The sequence below is a fragment of the Lynx rufus genome, unplaced genomic scaffold (assembly GCF_022079265.1).
Source record: "Lynx rufus isolate CCGP_SWC_20201006 ecotype Redwood Valley unplaced genomic scaffold, mLynRuf1.p SCAF_40, whole genome shotgun sequence".
NCBI classification, from domain to species: domain Eukaryota; kingdom Metazoa; phylum Chordata; class Mammalia; order Carnivora; family Felidae; genus Lynx; species Lynx rufus.
The window spans coordinates 2,269,059-2,292,725 of record NW_025814857.1 but is presented as its reverse complement, the minus strand read 5'-3'; the positions used below and the strand labels follow the sequence as shown (position 1 = coordinate 2,292,725).

At 50.4% G+C, this 23,667-nt stretch overlaps 1 protein-coding gene across 1 annotated transcript in view; it reads left to right on the top strand.

Moving 5' to 3' along the window:
- The first annotated feature begins 1,362 nt into the window (after positions 1–1,362).
- Positions 1,363–23,667, top strand: part of MAMLD1 (mastermind like domain containing 1) — a 58,421-nt gene continuing 36,116 nt past the window's right edge. The window contains exons 1-2 of the mRNA XM_047097751.1: positions 1,363–1,458; positions 20,659–22,362. Of these exons, the coding sequence (XP_046953707.1) occupies positions 1,363–1,458; positions 20,659–22,362 (1,800 nt within the window). The remainder of the gene's footprint in view (positions 1,459–20,658; positions 22,363–23,667) is intronic.

Here is a 23,667-nt window from a genome sequence, read left to right as displayed (position 1 = left end):
AAATCATTATTGCCAGATGGGGGTGGAGTCTAGGCCCCACTTGGCCTTTGATGTTGGGACTTGGTGGGACCACACTTTTTTTCTGTGGTATTTAGGTGAATTGTACCAGTTCTTGGATACAAATTTTCTGCCTTGGTAGTCTTCCCTTGTCCTAGTCCTTTAGCTAAAGAAAGTAAACTTTTGTTGGGGGACTTTTTGCCTGTGTCCATTGGCATTTTGGGGTTGCCAGCTTCTTCAGGTCCATGTCTGATATTGGTGAGCCAAAAGGAAACCCAGAGAACTCACCACCACATCGTTCCTCAAGTCCCAAGGTCCCTTCTTCTTTCCACTTTTTGGGATCTTCTTATGTTTGTTTTATATAAATATCCAGAGATTTTAGTGTACTCAGTGGGAAAATGGGAAGAGTACATTTCCATTTTTCCAGAGGCAGAAGTGTAGACATTGCATTTTAGTGCCTGATGCCATACTGTCAAGGGGATTTCTGAGAAGGAGAAATGAATGAATGCAGAGCAGCTATTTCATGTCTACATCATGAAAAACAAAAAGAAATGAAATAAAATAAAATGAAAAAAAATAAAAAAGCTTTACTTGGTTTAGCACAGGTCTGCTTATCTGTTGTGGAGAGCATACCTTGGGGTAGACCTGATCACAGCCTGCTTTGTTGGTTTTTTCATAAACCAGTACAGCAGGGCTTCATGAGCCCTTTCCAACACCCATTGCCTCGTTCCACTGACAGTCAGGCTATAAACTGTTAGATCACTTGGCTGGGTGCAGTGGGGCCAGAGTTGGGAGCTGCTCCTTCAGTGGGCCATACTCTGGTAGAGTGGGCTTACTCTAGTAGAGCAGAAGTGGCCATAAGCTGTCACCTGACCCACCTACCATGGTTTTAGTATAAGAAAATTGTGCTAGAGAACAGAAGAGTCTTTCCCTCAATTTCATTGCACATCTACCACACATGCAAAATAGCCAGACCTAGGACCCACATTCCCTGCCTTTAAGCCTAGTGTTATTTTAGTTACATCAGGCTGCTTCTCTACCCATCCTTCAGCTCTCCAGTGAATTCTGCTCTGCCCCATAGCTGGGGACTGCCATCTCATCCCAGCCAACTGCTTTACAGAAGTGCCCCTCATCCCTGGGGGTGGGAGGGGCTCAATGAGGGTGGTGGGGTGGGGAGAGAGACATGAAAGGGAATGTGGCTGACTCCACCCAAACCTGTCCTCAGAGTGAAAGTCTGTGATTCACGGGGTCTATGGTCTCATCTTCATATCTGAAAGACAGTGTACTTTTTGTCTCCCTAAGCCCTGTGTCTAGGTCGTTTGGGAAGCGCCTTGGAGAGTCAAGAATAAAATTGCAGGTCAAACAATGGATGACTGGAAAAGTCGGCTTGTAATCAAGAGCATGGTTCCCCATTTCGCCATGGTGGGAAATCGTCAGGAGCCCAGAAAGCTCCAGGAATCGGTCAGACAATGGGCTATTGGGGGGAGGGGGGTGTTGAATGCTTCTAATCTTAAACTTGAACGTAAGATGTGTTATTGAAATTCTCTGTGCAAATTTGTTGGCAGGGAACCAACCCAAAATGTAAGGGACTAGAATCTGACCTAGAAAAGATGTAAGAGATGAGCTGACCTTACCCCTTATGAATTTCTGGAAGAGCAGGAAATATAGTCCAAGGCTCCATCTGGATTCCCGGTCTAATGATCTCTGCACTGCACCCCTTCAGCTAGAAAGAAAGGAAGAGTGAGAGGGAAGAAAAGCCTTCTTTTTCTCTTAATAGAAACCAGGGAATGTGGGACTGATGGGCACTAGATATATTTCATTAGCTTCCTAGTACCACTGAGAACAAGAAGCCAGTGAGTAGGGAACAGAATGAGATTCCCATTCAACTCTCTGGCTCTGGTGTCCTTTTAAAAACCCATTTGACAAATTCCTACTTTCTCCCCTTGGGACCCAGACATCATCCAAATATCTGAAACTCGGGGTTAGGGCTTCCAGTGGTAGGTCTAGGAGCCAGGATGATAGAGGAGACCATGAGAGCCACTGGTTAGTTGAATTTGACATCAAAAGCCTGCAACATCACTAGTCAACCAAGATTAGCTCCATTAGTAGGAGTTGCAGCAAACACAATGGCTGTTATCTCAGTGTATTGGGTCCACAGAGGAGTGGCTTACTTAATCTCTGAAATTAATAGAGCAGAGAGGAAATGGCTCTTATAGAGCCATGGGTCTGCTTCCTTCCTGTTCAGAGAACTGGGAGCTTGGGGCTCTGAGGTAACGTCATTTCACATAACTAGAGGGCCAGGCCTCTCCAATTCCAAGGGCAATCCACTTTCAGTAAGTCAGCTTTCTATTTAGTTTAGGATTCTGAAATGTGCACAGGTGTTGGGAAAGATTGTCGAAATCTTGCTTCTCTGTTTTTCCTCATTGTCTACCACCAACAGTGTATTGAGAATGTAGTATCCGGTTGAGTACATAGACATTAACAGACTTTGATTACTAGAGTTCCAGCTCACAGAGATGGCAGTCAGATGGGATGACAGTCATGGAGCAATCACTTGGCCAGCCACCTGTCCTCCAAGTTGCCAGCCCTTCAGTCAGACATCTTGTAGCAGGGAATCTCTAACCTCCATCCTAATTACCCCTCAGATTTCTTGCTTCTCTTTTATGATCAACAAATGAATCAGTGAAGGAAAACCTCATGATAACACATCCAGAATCCAGATTCATTTGGGTGTGACTTTCAATTTCTCCTTTGTTTCACACTTGTTTTTGTTCCTAGGAGCCATGGGTGGGTTGTATTTGCAAGGGTCCTCTTCTTCTCCTCATGAGCCCCACCAACACCCTTTAAAAAAACTATGACTAGTAAGTAACTGCTTTGGTTTTCATCAGTATAAACTCAATGCTGAAAGGGTTTTCCTTAGAATAGGCCCTTGGAACAGCCATCCATGCCCTCACGTGGGAGAAGTTGCCATTGCTCATGCCATTTCTGGGCTTGGCGTCTCTTTGCAGATGGCCTTTACAGCCCTTTGTAAGCCTTGCCAAAAACTCACATTTATTGCTTTAGACTCACTCCTTGGACTTGTTCAAAATCAGTCCTTCTCCTTCTTCTGTGGCACACCTTGTTCACTGCCCTTGGCTCTGACTGAGCGACCTGACTGTTTCCAAAATTCCAAGCTGTCCTAGAAGACCAAGGATTTGCCCCAGTTGAGGGAATCCAAAAAACATGCCTCAGGCTCCAAAAGCACCTCTGTCAGATGAGTCTTGTTTGCAACAAAAAGCACATGTGTCTTCTTGGAAGATGCATGCGGCCTCTGAAGGTGATGGATGACATTGAAGGAACCCACTCCTTTGGCTGGGCCTGATAGGTAAGCATAGAGTCTGGCCCAGCAGGTACTGCTGTTGCTATCAGCCAGCAGCCAGGGCAGTCCTTGGCTTGAGCATAGCTGAGTTTTCCTGGTTGTTAAATCTCTGCAGCCTTGGGAAGACACTGGCTCTAACATGGAGCTCTGCAGTACACACTGAGGTTCTCAGCAGCCTGGGTGTTTGTGGCCTGAGGGACAGAGACAGACAGATGAAATGCAGAATGGCCTGTTGGTTTGCCTCAGCTGTATCTCCACTGTTTTCGTTGCTTACTAACATCCAACGATGACACCCTGCCCCCGCCCCCAGCCGCAGGAAACCGTGTACACCACTCTCCCTCATCCTGCAAGCATCTTTTTCCCATGGTGACCTGATTGAGACACTCAGCTGACTTGGTTCTCTTGTCTTTTCCCCCAAAACAATCAACAACAACAAAAGCAACAACAACAAAAATGTTTCAAGTAAAGATCTGTTAATAAAATTCTATCACCCTCAAAGGAGAATTCTTTTAAATTAGCCCCAGGCTTTCCAGGAATGCGAATAATCGAGAACCCCCTTGCAGGAAAACGTACATCTGATGTGATGATTATTCTTGGCCTAAGACCAGGGCTCGGGACACCTGGAGTCTAGTCTTGCTTCTGCTCCTAAATAGCTCTGGGACCTTGTCCATCCTTTGCCCTCCCCGAGGCCAAAAGTCAAATGAGCCAGGAGTAAGGATAGCCACATTTAATTGAGCACTGACTAGGTGCCAGGCACTTGTGGAGCATTAGCTCTTGTAATCCTTAGGCTAACCCTGAGATGAAGAGGCTATCTCCAGGAAACTGAGGCTCAAGGAGGTTAAGCAACTTGACCGAAGTCATAGAGCATGTTGAAAATCACAAAGCGCTGAGCACATACCAGGCAGCAGTAGCCATCATTAGAGATCTCAGCGGCACAAGTACCTTTTCAGTATTTGTTCATTCATTCAGGAGCATGATTGCTTAATGAGTCTTATGATCTGGAGAAAAGCAGAGTTTTACCTTTTGAACATTTGGGCATCCACCCAAGGTTAATAAGGCATCCAGTCTCTGCCATCAGTGTATATGGAGTTTTAACAGGAGGCAGAATGTTTGGTCCTTCCCTTTGAAGTTAAGATCTCCATTTCTCCCCCAGATTGGTGGGCTGACTGATTACTAGTGTGAGAATCTCTAAAACATTAGCACTGCAGATGGAAGTGCTTTGGAGCCTGCACTGAAGTAGAACTCGGAGTACATGTCACATGTCATCTCTGTCTCAGTCGACAACCACTGCAGGTGCAAAGATGGCCCAGCTCTGAGCAGCCACCTAGTCCATTCGGCTCCAGACAAGATGGGGGTGTCAAGGGCACACAGTTGGAGAAGGAAGGAGACACTGTGGTCTCTGCTCATCTTCTGTGTTTTGTCATTTAATCATACTAAATGGCTCGCTATAGGTGACAGTGAGTTGGCATGCCCGGCATTACTTCTGAATTTTCCAACCATTCTCCCTCTTTATGGATGAGGACACTAAGGCCTGAGAAACCCAGTGACTTACAGAAAGATGCCCATCAAGAAGGTGGCGAGCAACAGAGTCCTCATGTGGGTAGCCCCAAGTGCAGCCTGCTTTCCAAACCCACAGACTGCCCAAAACCAACCCATCACCCCTTCTGCTTCTCACCTCTAAAGGCAAGTGGGGCTGAGTGAGGGGGAGAGAGGAGCCCCAAGTGTAACCAGGAATGTTACCCAGGAGGAGGAGGGCTAGTGACTTCCTGCTGTGGCATGTGATCAGGTTCAGGATGTATATCCATCGTCCTTGGAAGCACATGGCTTTTCCTTCCAAAACAAGCACAGGACCCTGTAAGGAGACCTCAGACTAGTGCTTCGGGAGACCTTGAGCATGTCCCTTTCCTCTTGAGCTGGGGGGCCTGTCTCTGGCCTCCCACCACATTTCCAGGGTCTCTCCTGTGTGCCCAACCCAGTGCTACACCCCGGGCTCCAGCAGTTCCCAGTCGAGGAGTGGACTGTTCCCAGGCTTTCTGCAGTGGGAACAAATCAGTCATACTCTGTAGTTCTACTTATCCTACCTTGAAACTGGGAGGAGAGAAGAGTGGAGTGGCTCTCTTGCGTGACCTACTTTGTATACATTGGCTCATCTGCTCCTGTGACTGGGGGATTAGTATATCCACTTCAGTGATGAAGAGACTGAGGCTCAGAGAGGATGGTGACTTTCCCAACGTTACAGTCAGTAGGTTGGAAACTCAGATCTCAAATCCAGGCGCCCTGACTCCAAAGGTCCTCTTTCTTTGCTGCTTCCCATTCCCAGATTAGGAACCCAGAGAGAGTCTTCTGTAGGCTGGCCATGACTCTGGAGACTCAGGCCAGAGCAGTGGATCAGAGTCCCAGGCTGCCTGGACATTTCATTCCAGCCCATCAACAGAAATAGAGTGGATGAGTCTTTATTTCATCCCGGTGGTTCCCTGGAACCTTCTGACCGGCATTGCCTACAGCCCAGCTTGTACACAGTGAGCCAGACTGATTAAAAACCCTACAGGGAGGTAGGGACAGCCAGCCAGGATCTGGACTTCGTCCAAACGGCCTTCTTGGAATCCTGGAGGGGAAGCCCAGTGTCCCTTGCGTCATGCAGGCTGTGGGCATGTTGCAGGTACAGGTCTGGCCCCAGGAGATGGGAGGTATGTGTATGGCCTCATTTCCAGGCAGCAGGTGGTCCAGGGACCAGCTCCTCACGTAGGTCACTGTACCTGACGCTTAGTGAGATCTTGCCTGAGTGTCTGGGCTTCAGTCCGCACCAGTACCGTAGGGTTGATAATCTACCCTCTTCCCATACCAGGGTTTCTGGGATGATGACGATCAAGATGTGGATATAAACGCAGCCTAAACACCACCAGGTGTTACTGCTGTTTGCACTTTTTTTCTAATGATCAGAGATTGGCATTGACTCAGAAGGCAGTGGGGGGTGTGTCCTTGGAGCTCAGGTAGAAACTCACGGGACCCCTGAGGACACCTCAGTCTCATCAGCAGCCTCTCTGACTAAGAAGAGCTGGATTTGCACTGTAGCTCTGAGCATTCTGGGTCAAGGCCTGCAGTGCGTATGCGCCTTTCTATTTTGGGGATCCTCCCCACGGAGCACGCAGCTGCTCGCTCCCTTTTCCCCTCCTCCTCCTCCTGCAGGAAGGGCCCTTTCCTGCTTCAGACATTCAGCCAGGGCGGCCACCAGGCAGAGGCCTTGCCTCCAGACTGATGTCTTCCACCAGGTCTCGGTGCTGCTCAGCCGGCAGGATACCGCTGGGCTCCGCATCTGGGTCCTGCCTGGGCAGCCCAGTTCAGCAAGCCGGTGACCTGAAAATCGCAGTCTGTTTGAAAGAGAGGATGCTGGGAGGCGAGTTCCATTTGGCAGCTGGCTTCTGCTGGCATCTGGGGGCTCGGTGCTGCCTTGTCTGCACTCCTGCCTGGCCCCCGCCCCTGGCTGCCTTGACATTAGGCCCAAGGTGACAGGTTTCTGGAGGTTGAGTTTCCCGGGAAGGAGAGTGGACTCTGTTGGGCCCTAGATCGGGGCAGTAGAAGGGCCCAGCTGAGCAGAAGCTCAGGCATCACTCCCCACAGGATATGTGCAAACTGGGGGCAAGCCCTGGAGATGAGGGCCTGGGGCTCCCCCAAACCCTGGGCTGGCCTGTGTCAGCTAAGGCCTCTTGCTTTTGCTGAAAATCCCCAGCTAGGAACTCAATATAACTCTGCTTGCAGACAGATATATGGGTCATGAGCTACCCCTGGGGTGCGGAGTTCCAGACCTCACAGGGGAGTGAGGGAAGCATGTGCTTCTGAGGTTTGGGGTTCAGGTTTTGATTTCTGCAGTCGACATAGAATAATTTAATACCCTCCCTTCTCCCCTTTGCCTTTCCTTCTCCCCTTCCTTCCTGCCTTTTCTCTCTCCTCATCTTGCTCCTCCCTTCTCACCAGACCTCCAACCCCCAAAATACCAAAGTTAGAAAGGCAGACATGAGCCACAGGCCACTGGACTTGACCACTGGAGGCCCAGGCCCAAGGCCCAGATGTGGCTATCACTGCCACTACCTCCCACTCTCCCGCTACCCTGCCCTTCCACAGAAATGTGCCTTTGTCTGTCTCCTCCAGTGCTGCAGGGTTTGGTCACCCTCACAGTTCAGTTGTCCCCAACGGGCACAGGCAGCCCTGTGACCCCGAGGTCTCCTGTCCCACCCGAGGCTCAGGCCTGGGCACATAATAAATGCTCAGTAAGCAGTGGCTACTGCTCCTCTTCGCCATAAAGTCCCTTAGCAATCGTTCAGTCCACCCCCTGTGTTGAACATAAGAGGCCAACGGCACACAAAGGAGAAGGAACATGTCCAAGGTCACTGGGCCAGTTAGTGAATTTAATCACAGTTTCTGTAAAGCAGTTGTCTCTTGGCCTTGTGCTTAGAAACAAAAAGAACAGGATAATTTGCAGGAAACCTTTTGCTCCAATGGTTCATTCAAACCTGCAGATGCCAGCTGAGCCCTGTCACAAGGCTAGGTGCTCTGGAGGTACAGAGATGAGGAGGAAACAATCCTTGCTGTCAGAGAGCTATAGGCCTAACATGGCAGCCTGGAGGTGGGCCAGAGCAGTGGGCTGGGGGTGAAAGGGGTAGAAGACGAAGCTGCATTATCATAGAGACCCGTGAAGGCCTGAGGGAAGAAGGGGTGTTTTAAGCTGATAGACAAGATGTGAATGGTTCAAGGGTATACCAAAGCTGGAAGAGCAAGGCAGACGGGCATCCTGGAGGAGGTGGTGTTCTCTCCTTTCACTGTCATTAGTGAAGGTGAAACATGGCATTTGAGACTGCTGCCTACATTGCCCAGTTCAGGCCCGGTTCAGAAATGGTCACCTAACTTGGGCGATGGTAGAAACCGTGAAGCTTTTCAGCTCTGGAAATGTCGCATAACACTCTTGTGAACGGTAGACCTCCGTGGCCCCCTGCAGTGTAAGGAGGGCAATTTGGAAATAACTTATGTCCCTCGGGGAAAATGCTCAGCTCGGGCTCTAGGTCAAGAGGTGGCGAACTCCAGCCCGTGGGCTAAATCTAGCCGGGAGCTTGTTTTTGTAAAGTTTTATTAGCACACAGCCACGTCCGGCTGTTAACATATTGTCTACTACAGAAGGGCGACAGAGACCACAGGGCCTGCAACGTCTGAGATATTTACTGTTTGGGCCTTTACAGAAAAAGTTTGCTGTCCTCTGACCTAGGTCACTGGGCTGTGGTTCATTTTTTCTGAAGCCACAGTTTCTCCTAATAAGTGGGTACCGCTTGGGGGAGGAAGCACAGACCCTCACACCTTCCCCGAATGTTCTGCTTCCTCTGCTATGCCACAGCCGGCTCGGTCCCCTGCTCTGGAGCTTTTCCCTCCTCTGGAGTCCTTGCCTCTGTGACTGTTCCCCATTCTTCCCACAACGTCCATTTCTCCCTGTCCCGTCAGCGTCCAGAGAGGTCTTCTACAAACAAGCTGAACTGATCATTCCCACTGCTGACAACCACCTTTCCACCGCCTTCTGTGGCGCCCTGTGCCAGCACACGGCTGCTTCCGTGGCTCACTGCGCACCAAGCCCGCTGGCCACCTGCCTGCCCCGGAACATGCCAGGAGCTTCCCCGCAGGGCCTTCTCACTTCTGTCCTCCTGCCTGGAGGCCTGCATTTAGATGTCCACTTAACTGTCTCCTTTTAAGGGGAGCCACCTAGCCTTTGTCACGTAGCCGTTTCTTCAGTCCTGTGACGAACACCGCTCACTCTGTGCTCACTTACTGTCTGTGCTGCTGGAATTCCAGCTTCTCCTCAGGCTGCCCCACCACTTCTCTCTCTGGTGTGTGCTCACCCGAGACCCCCTAGACAGCCTTGATTTGCACAATTAGTGGACAGAAGCCATGTGCCACTCTCTCTAGCTGCCTCTTTTTCTAGAATGAGCCTCTGGTGCTAATGCTGTCTAGTGATAGGACTGCTGATGGGACACTGTCAAGAAAGCTGAACGTTTTCTTGCCTCTTTTTGTCCTTTAAGTCAAGCCTTTGGGGTTTAGAACAATGAGCTTGGCCAATATAAAATATCTCCAGGAAGCCAGCCCCCAAACACCAACACCCAACATCTGCTTTCTGAATATATGGCTTCAAAGAGCTAAGTGTACGGGGGCTAACTGCTGTCCATCCTATTTATTTTAGCCACATGACAGCTAAGGAACTGAGAAATGCCTTGCCCTTTCCTGTAGTTAAATCTGACATAAAATTACTTTATCGGCAGCATTTTAACAAACAAAAATCTCCTGCGTTTTCACCAGTAATTCAGTTTGCTTTCTGGATGAGAAAAAGAGAATTAGAAATGACCGCAATGAGACCGTTTTGAGGGTTTTGCTAATTCAGAGAGAGTCTTCTTCCTCTGGCCCAGCTCGTGGAGCTTCTGACAGAGATGTAGAGCAAGGAGGAGGTGTCCTTAGGTTATCCCCAGATCCGCAGCACCACCGCCACCCCCGCCTCCACTGCCACCACCACCGCCACCACCTCCATCGCTACCACCCCCTGCCACTGCCTCCAATACCACCACGTCACTGCTGCCTCCGTCATCGCCACCACCTCTACCACTACCACCACCATCACTGCCATCTATACCATGGCACCACCACCCTCGCACACACACGCACGCACACACACACACACACACACACACACATATGCACCGAGGCAGGGGAAATTTTTAGATTCTATGACATATTCCATGAGGCAATCACAGACACTTTCCATATACAGTGAAAGAAATGAATATTTTGAATTGTCATTGTTTTCGATATGTAACCCACTCCTGTTGCTGTGTACTTTTTGGAACGTCAGCATGAGTTTGTGGGCAAAATTAAATTAGGATTCATTACCCAAAAAAGCCTATATCCCCAAGTGCACACCTTAAAGAGCATGTCACTTTGGATGAAAGATCTTTTACTTCATAAAAGGTTTGACTAAGGATTTCCTTTCAATGGCACATTCTTTCTTTTCCCAATGGCAAAGTCTTCTTGCATTTTATTATGATTTAGCTTACAAAAGTTAGCCTTGCATACAGCTGTTCAGAAGTACAGCCAGTGAGTAAATGTAGATCTGCCTTGAATGACAAATGCTGCTGAGTAAACCATGTTAAAGGCTATTTTGGGACCACCAAGAATGTGTTTGCATTTTCAAGAGTGGAAACAGAAAGAATATTTATTTGGCATGTGCACCATACTGGACACGATGCTCACTTCACATTTCTAAACTCATGTGATCTTATAAAAATGTGTGAAGTGGGCCCTCCTATCCCCATTTTGGTTGCACAGCGTTGTGAATGACCGAAATGCCACTGAATTGTACATTTAAAAAAGGTTCATTTCATGCTCTGTGAATTTAACCTCAGTTTAAAAAAAAAAAAAGACCTAAATTATTTCACAGCGTATGTGTCTGTTAAATCATCACACTGTACATTTAAAATATCTCATTGTATAACCTAAATACATACAATTTTTATTTATCAATCATGTGTCACTCGATAAAGCTGTGGATAAAAGAGGACCTAACCATGGGGAGGGTCTCTGGACTGACCTGATGCTCCTTATCCCATATCCCCTCCCAGCCTCTGTGTCTGTGGCGTCACAGCTCAAACAGCCTGGTGCTAAAATCTACTGACGGGGGTTGATACATCTGCAGACAGTTAGTAGATTTTAGAGTCAGAAGTTGGCACTCAGCTGCTAAAATGTGCTTATTCACCGAGCATGTGACCTTCAGAATGCACGAGACTGACCAGGTGGCTCTGGATTCTTCTCCCACCTACACAGCTGCTGGGTTTCTCAGGCAAGGGAATCCCTGCCGTGTTTGAAAGCCTGTTGCCATTTGACTTAGCCCATTGTTGGGGCGCAGGCAGAAGTGAGGTCACATTGTGTGTAAGCTTTAAGACTCGCCCTTCAAACCTTCCAAGGCCTGGCACCTAATTTTGTTCTTTTTTTTTTAAGATTTTTTTTAAGATTTTTTTTCATGTAATCTCTACACCCAACGTGGGGTCAAATGCACAACCCCAAGATCAAGAGTCGCACGCTCTACTGACTGAGCCACCAGATGCCCCTAATTTTGTTATTTTCAGGTTATATTCTCTTCCCTGAAGAGGGCCCCCCCAAACTATAAGCATCAGCCAGTCCCCACAATGTAGAGATCTGTTCCTGCAAACAGAGGAGGTGCTGAACAATAAGCAACCATTCTGTTTTCTAAACTACTCAAGTTGGTGTCCCAGCAATGGGGAGGAGCGCCTCCCACAAAACCAGGACTGTCCCCGTGGCCCTGACTCAGCCACAGGAATCCAATGGGGCCTTGCTATGAGGAGAGATATTGCTGCTGTGCTCACCCGTACACAAGCACAGGTCTCTAGAGTTATCTGGATGGAGAGCCATGAGTACCCAATGGGGTGCATGATTTCCATACAGCTCAAACTGCTCCAGCTCCAAATGACCCAGGACTTGTTTCCAGTTCTTGGATTATCAGTGGCTGGTTGTTACCCTGGCTTAGCTCTGCCAGAAGTCACATCCCTGAAATGCACCAACACCCCCTCTCAGAACTCAGCCCATCAGGGCCCAGACCAAAGGTGTCCTGGCTGACCCCACTCCTAATCCCATAAGCATCAGGAAGGAGACAACCACTGCCTGATGGAACCCACATCCAGAGTTCCAGCCAATATGGAGACACTTGTGAAAGGAAGGCCTGGGGAGCCAGGAGCCAGAGAGCAAGGGAGGGGGGATAAGAGCTTCCCATCCAATGTATGGTCATCAGCCAAATTGGGGGCCTCACTGGAGGCTTCGTGGTATGGATGCGGGGCCTACCAAGTGGGTCCAGAGCTACAAGTGTGGCTGCGCCCCACCTTCCTGGGTGGCTCTGAGCACTAGGCCACCTGTGCATGTGCTCTGGTTAGAGATGTGAAGAGCTGTGGACAGGGTCAGCCACAGCCCAGGGCAACAGAGAGATGTTAGCAACATGACAACCAGACTCAACAGTCTGCCAGCATAAGAGGTGTCAAGACCCCACTGGCTCAACAGGGTGTCTGTGGGTTACTGCTTGAGGGTGTTTTCCATTGGTGTCAGCCTCTGGATGAAGGGAAGTTTGGCTTCAATGAAAACTGCCTAGCCTCCTGGTGGGGACTTTCTTTCCTCACCTCTGAATCCTTCCACCTCTCGAGCATTCTAGACAGAGTGTTTTCTCAGGAGCTGCCTCCCTGGATTCAACAGAGATTTCTTTTGGCTATGAGGTAGACCAAGAGATGACCTAGACCTCAGGAAATGACAGCTCTGTGACCATGATTTCACACTGTCCATACCTAAGAGTCCACAGGTGAACCAGGCTGGACTGAAGCTACAGGGCTGAGGGGATGCCAGGCCCCAGTTGCAGAAGCACTCCCTGGCAGCTAGGCCTGACTCCTGCCAGGAGGCTTTGCCATCAAAATATAAGAGCTCACGACCTCTGGAAAACTGGAAGCACTGTGATGCCTTTGGTATAGTGTTCTCTGTGAGCTCAGTCACCCTCCCTTCAGTTTTGTTCATTTCCTATGTGCTGGATTCCAACTGGAGATATCCAAAGTTGCAGTTGGACAATGCCTCCAGTGACTGGTTGAAGCAGTTAAGGGCAGGCAGGTGGGGGACAGAGGCCCAGATGACTGACATAACACATTGCCAAGTTGTCCTTCTGTATAGATCTCTAGGAACAAGCTTTAAAACAGCATCACTGATTTTCACATGCCCTTTGAGCTGGTTGGGGAGCTGGCAGCCTTCCTGGTGACTGGTGACTTGGTAGGTTTCTAATAGAATGTGTAAGTAAGCACGGCTCATTTGACCAAAATTGTAGGCCACCTTTCTCGATTCAACTGGAGCAGATCTGCTATTCTCAGGACTACAGTGCTAGTCTACACACACACACACACACACACATACACACACGTTCAAGTAATCCCTTATTAAAAAGACATAGAGATATTCGGGAACGACCACAATTTGACCCCCACTGGGTTGGGGGATGTTGTGCTTTCTTTAAGAGTATCTGCAATTGGCAATAATGTGCTTCCTGTGTATGGCAAGGGCATTTGTGGGCCATTGGGCCGTCCTTGGCCTATTCCCGCCCCAGGGAGAGAGGCCCCCTTGGGTGAAAGAGAAGAGAATCCATCATTTCCCTACAGGAGCAGTAGAGGAAGAAAGTCACAGCATTAGCTTACCAAAGCTGGGAGGCATTCACTTTACAGCTAGGAAAAGTGAAGCCCAAAGTGAGGCAGAGACCTAGGAGAGGTCATACCACAGGGTCTTTAGAAGCACAGCCCAGAGGGAAGTGAGGAGGTTCAGTTTAAATGACCTCTGAAGGTTCCTCTGCCCTCTTCACATATAGAGACCCAGGTCTGCCCAGCGGCCCTGGCAGCCTCCCAACATCAGGTGTGTGGCCTCCAACCTTGGCTCCGCCTCCACTGTTCCCCTTCTTTGCATGATTCTGGGCTCATCAGCATAATTCCAGTGAAACGCAGATGAAGCTTGTTAACCTGGGTCCTGCACAGATGGGATTGTCTGGACTCAGGCAGGGCCTTTGCCTTCGGCCTTCAGTTTCTGTTCCAGCCCCACGCGGTACCTGCTTCATCTGTAGGCCAGCCTCGCCAAATTCGTCCAACCATTTGAGACTTTCTCTTCTCCCCATCTTTCTCTTCTCCCCAGAGTGATCATCCTTATCCCACCATTGAGGTTACATGGGAATGTGTTCAGAGGAAACGAGGTCAGGGTTTCTTCCTGTGAAGAAAGACCAACCTGAGAGTCAGAGAAGCTGGCCCATGGGCGCATCTGTCTCTGGCTCCAGGCATCACCAGTCCTAACATGAGTGGGAGGCCCCAGCCTGTCTCTAAGAGCCTGGAAGCTCTGGCAAGCTAGGAGTGCAAGGGTAGCACTCCAGAAACCCGTGTCCAGTGACAGAATATTTCAATTCTCGGGGTGAGGGGGGCAATATGAATTATGAGCTCATTGGATCTGTATGTGTCTATAGGTTTGGAGCCATTCTTAAGACTTGCCAACTCTTCTTCCAACTAGTGTGTCTACACTAGAGAAAGGGAGAATGCAGTTCTAGAAAATTACCCACCCAGGTCTGCTCATTTCTACATTTGCTGGGGCTGCTGCTTAGATGGGTCTGGTGGATGCTTGCCAAAGCCACAAGTCCCCAGTTTGGGGTAGCAGAGTGCCACCGGCAGTGTGACAGTGCCCAGACTATGGGGCGGTGGCACGCAGAGGGAGGCAGCACTGCTGGCTGTCAGGTCTAGGCTGCTCACGTCCCTCTGCTCCCTCCAATCCTCTATCCAGTCCTAGTGGGCATGTCCTTCTTTCTCAGAGGGCAAGCCAAGGCCGAGGCTGGAGGGCAGTGGGGCGGAATGGGGACCCAGGGCCTGGAGAATGAGATCAGTAACAATTACTGCTCCTGGTGTACATGCTTCAGTGATGCCGTGAGGCACACAGTGCAGGCTGAGTGCCCATTTTACAGAAGATATTGAGGCTCAGAGAGGGGTGGTGACTGGCCCACAGTCACACAGCAAATGAAGGAGCTAGGACTTCAATACAGGTCTTTCGGTGCCTCCTTCAAGGCTCTGTCCTGCACCCCTGCCTGCCGCCGGCTGCATCAGGTGCTGAGGCTGCACTTTCTGCTGGATCAGGGCAAGCCAGGGGCACCAATAAATCCCCTATATGTAGCATCAGACTCTCGCTCCAAACCGCTTACTAGCAGAGGTTCCTGCTTGGGACCAACTGACTCCTCTTGAAGCCAATTGGCTTTCAGGGTTCTCTGCCATTCTCAGCTAACCTGGGGTTGTCCAAAGCATCATATCTTACAATTCTGGAAATGCTGAAAATCCTGTTTGATCTACAAGAAGGTCCATTTCAGTGTATGAGGAGGTTTTTCTGAAGAACAAACATGCAAATGGAATATATGCCCCAATATAGGCCTTTATACTGTACACATAGACACTCATCTGATCCCCTGAATATATCTGGGCATATTCTATCCCTCCCTCCCTCCCTTCCATCTTCTCTCTGCTCCTGCAAACCCAATCCCGATGCATCGTCTTACCTATTCTGAGGCTACATCCACCATGCATGATACCTTTATTCCTTCCTTCCAAGCAAGCGTACTAGGGATCATGCTTGTCTCTGAGGGCTTGAAATCCAATCTAGTGAGGCAACGTCAGGCCCTCAGAAACTCAGGGAATGTGGAACAGTACTGAAGAAAGATGTTGATGGAGTACAGATGTACTTGGGAGAGAGACTGAGAGAACCGGCAAGCGGACTGGCTTAAGCTGACCTGGAGGAGGCACCAGTGGGGGAGAAAGGGGGAGACTAATAAGCCACAGGCCATTTCCACCTTTTTGACAATTTTGCTCAGGCCCCATGTGCCCAGCGACCTCCGGAGGGAAATGAGGCTCCCTGAACTGATCTCTTCTAGACGCTTTTGGCCTCCTATGAACTTACCCAACAGGAACCGTGTCCATGTTAAACCTCTAGCTACAGTTTCCAAAATTAAGTGTTCATACCAGCCTGCCAGGTTTCTTTGGGAAGCGTAATATATTTATGTATTTTACATGCGTATATATTTATGATATATACACACACATATATTCTTTATTCTTATGCCCATTTTATGAGCCTGGACTGTACTCTTATAATCTAGACCTTTCCCAAGAAATCCTTGCTCTTTTTATCCAGACAGAACCAGAAATAATATTGAGTTCAGAGCTGAACTTGGCCCCTATCAGAAGGGTTGCCTTTCTTTTCTCATTATTTAGGGGGTGGGGAAGCCATCATATGCTTTTAAATGCAGTTTAGTGAATTTTCATAAGGTTTTGGGGACCCATTGGTGGCTGTGTCTGCCTGCTTATGAAATGGGACTCTGCAGGCATTTGGGGATGGAGATGGTCATTCCTTTCTAAAAGACACCAGGGAACCTCCCTCACTTCCCCTCCCTGCCCCACCTCCTGCCACCAAAGGGCCTGTGAGGGCTCAGGCTGGGAGTGGGGACACCTGGGGTCTAGTGTTGTCATCGTCCACTAATTAGCTGTGTCCACCACAAGCAAATCACATCTCATTCTGTTTTCTGTAAAAAGAGAAGGATGAGATGTGGTCTCTAGAAATCCTGCTACCATCCAATGATTTCTTCATTTTCTTTCTGATTTACTTATTGTAAAAAAAAAAAAAACTCACAGCAAGTGGGCAGGATCATGCACAATACATGGCCTGAGGAAAGAGGAGCCGATGGTAGCCGGAACCAATAGTTTGCTGTCATAGAGTCCAGAGACTGGAAAACAGGACACGTGCAAAGCTGGAAGGTTTGTTTAAGAAGGTTCTGGAAGCTTAGGGAGGGACTTGCCACCAATAACATGACATTGAGAGGGAAGTCATTCCAGAGTAGCAGCTTTTGTTGCACTTGCAACAAGGGTGCACCCAAGGGTGCCTTGGGATTCAGTCAGCAGCTACCAGCCCAGTCAGGCAGACCTCAGCCCAGCACCCACTGGCCCAGGTGACCCGCAGAGGAGCCGGTGTGGTGCTAGGAAAGGAGGAAAGCCCAGCTGGCTGCTGGAAATTGAGATGAGTAACAAATCCCGGGGGTGCACAAGAGAAGGCATGCATGCAAGCCTGTATCTAGGCGCAGAAGTCACTGGATAGCAGACTTCCAAGCCTTGGCGGTGCCTGGGGGAGGCAGATGATGATGTCGAGAGGCTGAGTGCCTCTGTGTGAACATAGCCACCTTCCCTTGGCCTTGTGCACGCTTGGCTGGGGTTCTGGCCATTCAGCCAGGGTGCTTCAGGCTGGCTGTTGAAAGCTCTCAGCATAAAACCTGAAACGCAGAGCTGAGGCCTCTAACAAAGCGAAGTCTCCCTTAACGTCCATTGAAAAAGGGAAGCGCCAAAGAGGCTCCCGCCTGCCCTGCCGAACCAGTGGCCTCAGCCAGCACGTCCCCCCCCCAACCCCCGCAACTGCATTCCCAGGGACAGAGAGGCCAACGTGGCCCCTGGTTAGGCATCCTCCCAAAGTGTTCAGTGAGGCATCCAGCTGCCAACTTGGCGCAGCGAGGGGGGGCACCCACTCCAGCAAATTGGATTCACCAGCAGTGAGCTAACACCCTGGAGGGGCATCCTGGGGTCCGCTTTGTTGTTGAGGAGACAGCTGGGTTCCAGAATTGGGACTGAGTGGGGACCATTGGCTTGGGGGCCTGGAAAGTTGCATGCACGTGCCCTCTCATTTCAGAGAGTTAGAGACCACTTTCCCTTGCCAGTGGTTCCTAATATTAGCTGTTGCGTCCCGTGGCCATGCCTGGTCTTCCCCACGTCCTGCTACCTTGGTTTCAACGAGGTAACGGCAGACTAACAATTAAAGAAACGGTCTGGGAACCCACAGAGTCTGCCAGGGATTCCAGGCTGCTGAACTTACGGCCCCCGCCCTCCCTTCCTTCCCCTGTCTGGTGCCACATATGCTTCCCTGTCATTACACCTGTAGTGCAGTCCAGGATACCACCACAGCACGCTGGGCCCAGCCATTGCCAGCTCGGACTCCCTGCAAGGGGTCTGCTATAAAACCTGTACTCGGTCATCCATTTCTATTTTTGATATATGGGAATTCTTTCAAGTCCTTGGGGGAATGTAGACAAAATGGAATTTTCGTTTGGGACTCTGACTTGTTTGTGGGCTGCCCCATGACTGATGGAATGAACGGCCGGGAAAGCACGCGGCAGAGCTGCCTGTGTCTCGGGGCATTTGGGTTCATTTGTCCATGGATTCATTCAGCTGCTATTTCCCAAGCACCTGCTCTGGGCCAATAGAGAGTCCACTGCCCCTGGATGGAAGAGAGGATGCAGATGACCAGATAGGCCTCTTCTTACACCTTCTCTACCCTGCCCAGTGCATTTTTGCCTCCCCTGTGGCCCTCAGCCCCCAATGGACTTGATGGCAGAGCGGCCCCTCAAAGTGCCCCTGTTCAGGTTGCAGAGAAAAGGCAAAGAAGGAGGCAAGTCCCGTTACTCCAGGTGGTGGAACCCCTCCTGCAGAAGTGACACAGTGTCCTGCCACCAGGGCGGTTTAAGGAGGTGGGTTGTGAGGCTGCCCAGTGGTCATGGAGGGGCCCTGCATTGGCCTGCACCCTGTTGCCCTCCAGCTGAGCAGCTCTGGGCAAGTCCTTCCCCTTCCCTGGGGTCAGGGCCCCTGTCTCTTCCTAGGACAAGGTTGGACTTCCAGGGCCCTTCCATGGCTGCCCTTGGTAACGCCGGCTACCAATCAGTGAGGATTTACTAGGTGTCACAGAATCTGCTTCATTGTACTCAATAGGCAGAGTAGCATCATGAGATGAGAACTAAAATAAGGCTCATTTTGCAAATGAAGAAACCGGGGTCCAGAGAGGTTAAGTGGCAAGGCAAAGACCTGCTTGTGTCTGCCTCAGAACCAGGACCTTTCACCACACTGCCTCCACTCGTGCTCTGGGCCAGTGGTTCCCATCTTGGCTGTGCATTTAGAATCGGCCCAGGAGCCTTGAGAAAACTCAGATACCCGGGCCCTGCTCTGAATGAGACTGAAGCAGTTCGTCTGTGGTGGGAAGCCCTGGGAATCTGGATGTTTCTCAATGAAGCTGATGAGCACCAAAACGTGACATGTGCAGCCTTCTTTTGATGTTCACTCTGTCATGACAGTAGTGGCCAGTGTGGCACTACCACACACATTGACCCTCTGCCCCACCAGTGAGCCAGACGTGAAGGGACATCAAAGGATCAGCAACGAATGTCCCAGGAAGACTTCTAAAGCTAAACAGGGTTTCTTTACATGAAAAAGTGTGTCAAGAGAAATACAGTCGAGCCTGGAAACACAGACTTGAACTGCACAGGTCTGCTTAAATGTTTTCCGATAAATACAGTCCAGTGCTGTAAATGCATTTTCTCTTCGTTATGATTTTCTTAATCACATTTTCTTTTCTCTACCCTACTGTGTTCTAAGAATACAGTACATGATACATATAACATACAAAATATGTGCTTAGTCGACTGTATGTTATTGTAAGGCTTCAGTCAACAGTAGGCTATTTGTAGTTAAGTTCTGAGTGGTGTCAAAAATTATAGTCAGATTTTTGACCACAGGGCATTTTTCAAGGTTCACCTGTATATGTGTTCCACTGTTGGCGTGTAGGTAATTTCCAAGCCCTTCTCTTTTCACACATGCCTCCACTCCACCCCACTTGCTTTCCCCTCTACTTGCAGGTCATGGTTATTAACATGACAGCCACAGATGACTGTATGAAGCCTTGAACGAGTAGGAAATAGTGCCTCGCTAACTGCTTTGTTCCCAAAGGCTATGCTTTTATAAATGGTGAGCAGCTCCCCCAAGGTGCAGGTCGCAGATCGGGGCCTTTTCCTGTACTTTGAGGGGGACGGTTGTAAGTCATTCTCAATAAAAACAAACAAGTGATAGAAAACCATAGAGAATAGAAAGGCACTTGCCAATCTCCCCAAAAGATCCCTACTCCCGATGGTTGCATGTAGGTTCTTCCTACGTTATTTTTGTGTGTACCTAGTAGTGTGTGTGTGTTGTGTGTGTCCGCGTGTGCAAAGATAAGTGAAACCATGCCTCAGTGACTGTTCTGCCACTTGTGTTTTCCCCTAGACAGTACATCTCAGACAGTTGCCCCAAAGCACACACCTAGATCTGCTTCATTCCTCTAAAGATTCTGTTGTGTTCCGTCTGGTCACCACAGCCCGGTGCATTTAAACGAGACGGGGAGGCAACCTAAAAGTTGCCTGTCTATGTTGTGCTTTTCCTTTTTAAAAATGGGGATATCTGTACACAGGTAGGAATTGAGAGCATCTGAAGTACTTCCAGTTTGCCCTCCAGTGCCTGTCTGGGGCGGCTCAGTTCAGTTAGTGACTTCCGCATAGTTTTGGTGAGCTCTCCCTTACGTGGGCACAGAAGATCCTTTGTGGGACTTTCTGTGGTGTTTAGTATACAGACAGCATAATGCCTAATTTGAAGTGTAACAAGACAGTTTAAATGAAACACAGCAACAAAGAAGCAAGCATTATGGTCCCCCAAAATAGGCTGTATTGTATAGTTTTGACAAGTCTTGAAACTGAGAGATGTTTTATGTTGCAAGTTTCCTGTTCATTAGCTTTCATGTGCCAAGGCTTTATAAAAATTCCTCCCTCCCTCTCCCTCTCCCTCTGTCTGTCTCTCTCTCTCTCTCCCTCTCACTCTCTCTCTCCACCACAGGGACCCACTAAAAGGAGACAGGAAGGAGATACCTTCCAGTTTCCAGGCATGGCTGACGGAGGTTACCCTAATAAAATCAAGAGGCCTTGCCTTGAAGATGTTACCCTTTCTATGGGCCCAGGTGCCCATCACAGCACACCCTGTGCAGAGCTGCAGGTGCCTCCATTGACAATGAACCCTAGCCCTGCCGCCGTGGGAGTACCTGGCCATCCATTACCACTCGAAACTAATCCCATGAATGGCAGCATGATGGGTTCACCGTTTGCAGTGCCATCGGCTGCAGAAATGGGACTGAAAGGGCCTTCCGGTCCCTACTATGACAAAGCCAACAGCATGCCGGCTGTGGACCAGGAACTTCAAGATCTCCTGGAGGAGCTAACAAAAATTCAAGAACCTTCTCCGAATGAGCTAGATCTTGAGAAGATACTGGGGAGCAAACCAGAAGAACCACTGGTGTTAGAGCACCCACAGGCAACCCTCGGTGCCAGTGCCAAGCCTTCGGTTCAGATGCCACACTTGGAGAGCCTCGGTTCCGGCAAGGAGTTTGCTTCCAGCTGCGGCCAGCTCCCGGGCACGCCACTGCCAGTCCCGCCCTCCCCGGCCGGGCTCAGCTATGTGATTCCTGCCAGCGGGAAGCAAGTGGCCTCGCCGGGCTCTTCGGCAGCACAGACCAAGAGCCAGGTCCAGGGGATGGTCCCTGTCGCTCTGCCCCCACTCCCAGTGCCTCAGTGGCATCACGCCCACCAGCTGAAGGTGCTGGCAGCCAGCAAGCAGGGGTCTGCTACGAGGCAGCCGGGGCCCAACCCCAGTTGGTCTGGCCTGCCTCCTCCAGGCCTCTCCCCGTCTTACCGCCCGGTGCCGTCACCACACCCGCCGCCACCGCCGTTCAGCCCTCAGAGCCTCATGGTGTCCTGCATGGCATCCGGCAACCTGCCCGGGAGCGCTTTCCAAGGCTCCCCCAACGCCTTACTGGCCAGCATGGCATCCGGCAGCAGTGCCGCCCTGGGGCCCCCTGTGCTCTACACTCCCGAGAAGCTCCCCAGCCCGGCTCTCAATCAGCAGCCGCAGTACAGCCCACAGAGCTCCCTCCTTGCCAACCTGGTGTCCTCTAGTATCAAAAGTCCTCAGGGACACCTGATGTCTGCTTTGCCCACCAGCAACCCGGGGCCATCCCCGCCCTACCGCCCGGAGAAGCTCTCCAGCCCAGGCTTGCCGCAGCAGTCCTTCACTCCGCAGTGCTCCCTGATCCGGAGCCTCACTCCCTCCGGCAATCCGCTAAGTCAGCAGCAGCAGCCGCCTTCGCAGCAGCCGGCAAACACCATCTTCAAGCCCATGGCCACCAACCCACCCAAAACCCTGAGCGTGATCATGCAGCAGGGGCTGGCCAGCCCCAGCCCGGGAGCCCCGGAGCCGTTCACTTTTGGCAACACCAAGCCCCTGTCACATTTCGTTTCTGAGCCGGGCCCCCAGAAGATGCCCTCCATGCCTGCCACCTCGAGGCAGCCGTCCCTGCTCCACTACCTGCAGCAGCCGACGCCGACCCCGGCCTCTTCTGCCACCGCCTCCTCCACCGCCACTGCCACTTTGCAGCTGCAGCAGCAGCCTGACCACTCCTCTCTCCTCCTGCAGCAAATGATGCAGCAGCCGCCCCCGCGCTTTCAGCGGCCAGTGGCCCCGGACTCCATGCCTTCTCTGCCCAGACAGGTAAGACGGTCTCGCGTCCGGTTGCGTTCCTTTGTTTTGGACATAGGAACCGTGTCTCGTGCTATTGATACTTGGCTCTGGAGGCAAATCTGGCCATAGTCCTCTCTGAGACTGGACTTAACTCTGGAGAAGTCTATTGAAGGCAGCTAGTTCTGTGTGGTCAAGGTGCAGTGTTCATGAGGCCGAGGTTATGGTTTTAGCTCCTGTGCAAGTCACTTAACTTCCCTGGGAGGAAAAGTGCACCCAGAAGGTGCTGTTAGGGGAAGGAACCAGGGGAGATGAGTCAGAATCACCTAGAACTGCCTTCCCCTGCACCGGGCCAGGTAGCGTGTTCCCTCACACAGGACTAGTGAAGGCTTCGTAGGACGCAAGGAAATTGCACCGAGGCATGTAAATCCTACCCTGCTGGCATATGGCTGCACGCTGAGCCTTCCAGAAGTGCCACAGCAAACTTCTGCTGAGCAGCCCCAGTGTGCCCTTCACCACTGTGCTGGCTTGGACACTGAGGCAGGCCCTAAATGAAAAGGACAGATGCAAATAAAGTAGTTACTCTTACCATCTCCATTCTACAAAGAAACTGAGGCTCGGAGAGTTGAAATGACTTGCCTGGAGTCACATAGCCAGGGGACAGAGCAGGAACTGGGAACCAGGAAGTGTTAGTCCAGAGCCTGTGCTCTTCTCAGAATCACTGTGACTTCTCCCCCTCCCTCATCTACAATATGATCAATCACTGAGCTCAGCTGATGCCCGCCCAGGGGTGTTGATCACAGTTTCCCCTCGTCATTGCTCTGACCCCTGCCCTCATTGGTTATCTATTGCCATGTAACAAATGACTCCAAGACCTCTGCTTGAGACAACACAGGTGTATTACCTCACGGTTTCTATGGGCCAGGAGTCTTGGCATCGCCTAGCTGGGTCTTCTGGCCTTGAGTCACTTGTAAGGTTATCATCATCTCCAGCTCAACCGGGAAGGCTCTTGCTTCCAAGCTCACTCCTGAGGTGGTTGGCTGGAAGCAGTTCCTTGCAGGTGTTTGGACTGAGGCCTCATTCCTCATGAGCTGTTGGTTAGAGGCCTCTCTTAGTTCCTTGCCACGTGGGCCTCTTCATAGAGCATCTCACAGCATGGCAGCTGGCTTCATCTGACTAAGCAAGACAGAATGTGCCAGCAAGAGAGGCAGAGGGATTGCCAGCAAGTCAGAGGTTACAGTCTTTAGAACGTAGTCTTGAAAGTGATGTCCCATCACTTCTGCTGTATTCTGCTCATTGGACACAAGCATGAAGGTGTGAATACCAGGAGGCAGGGGT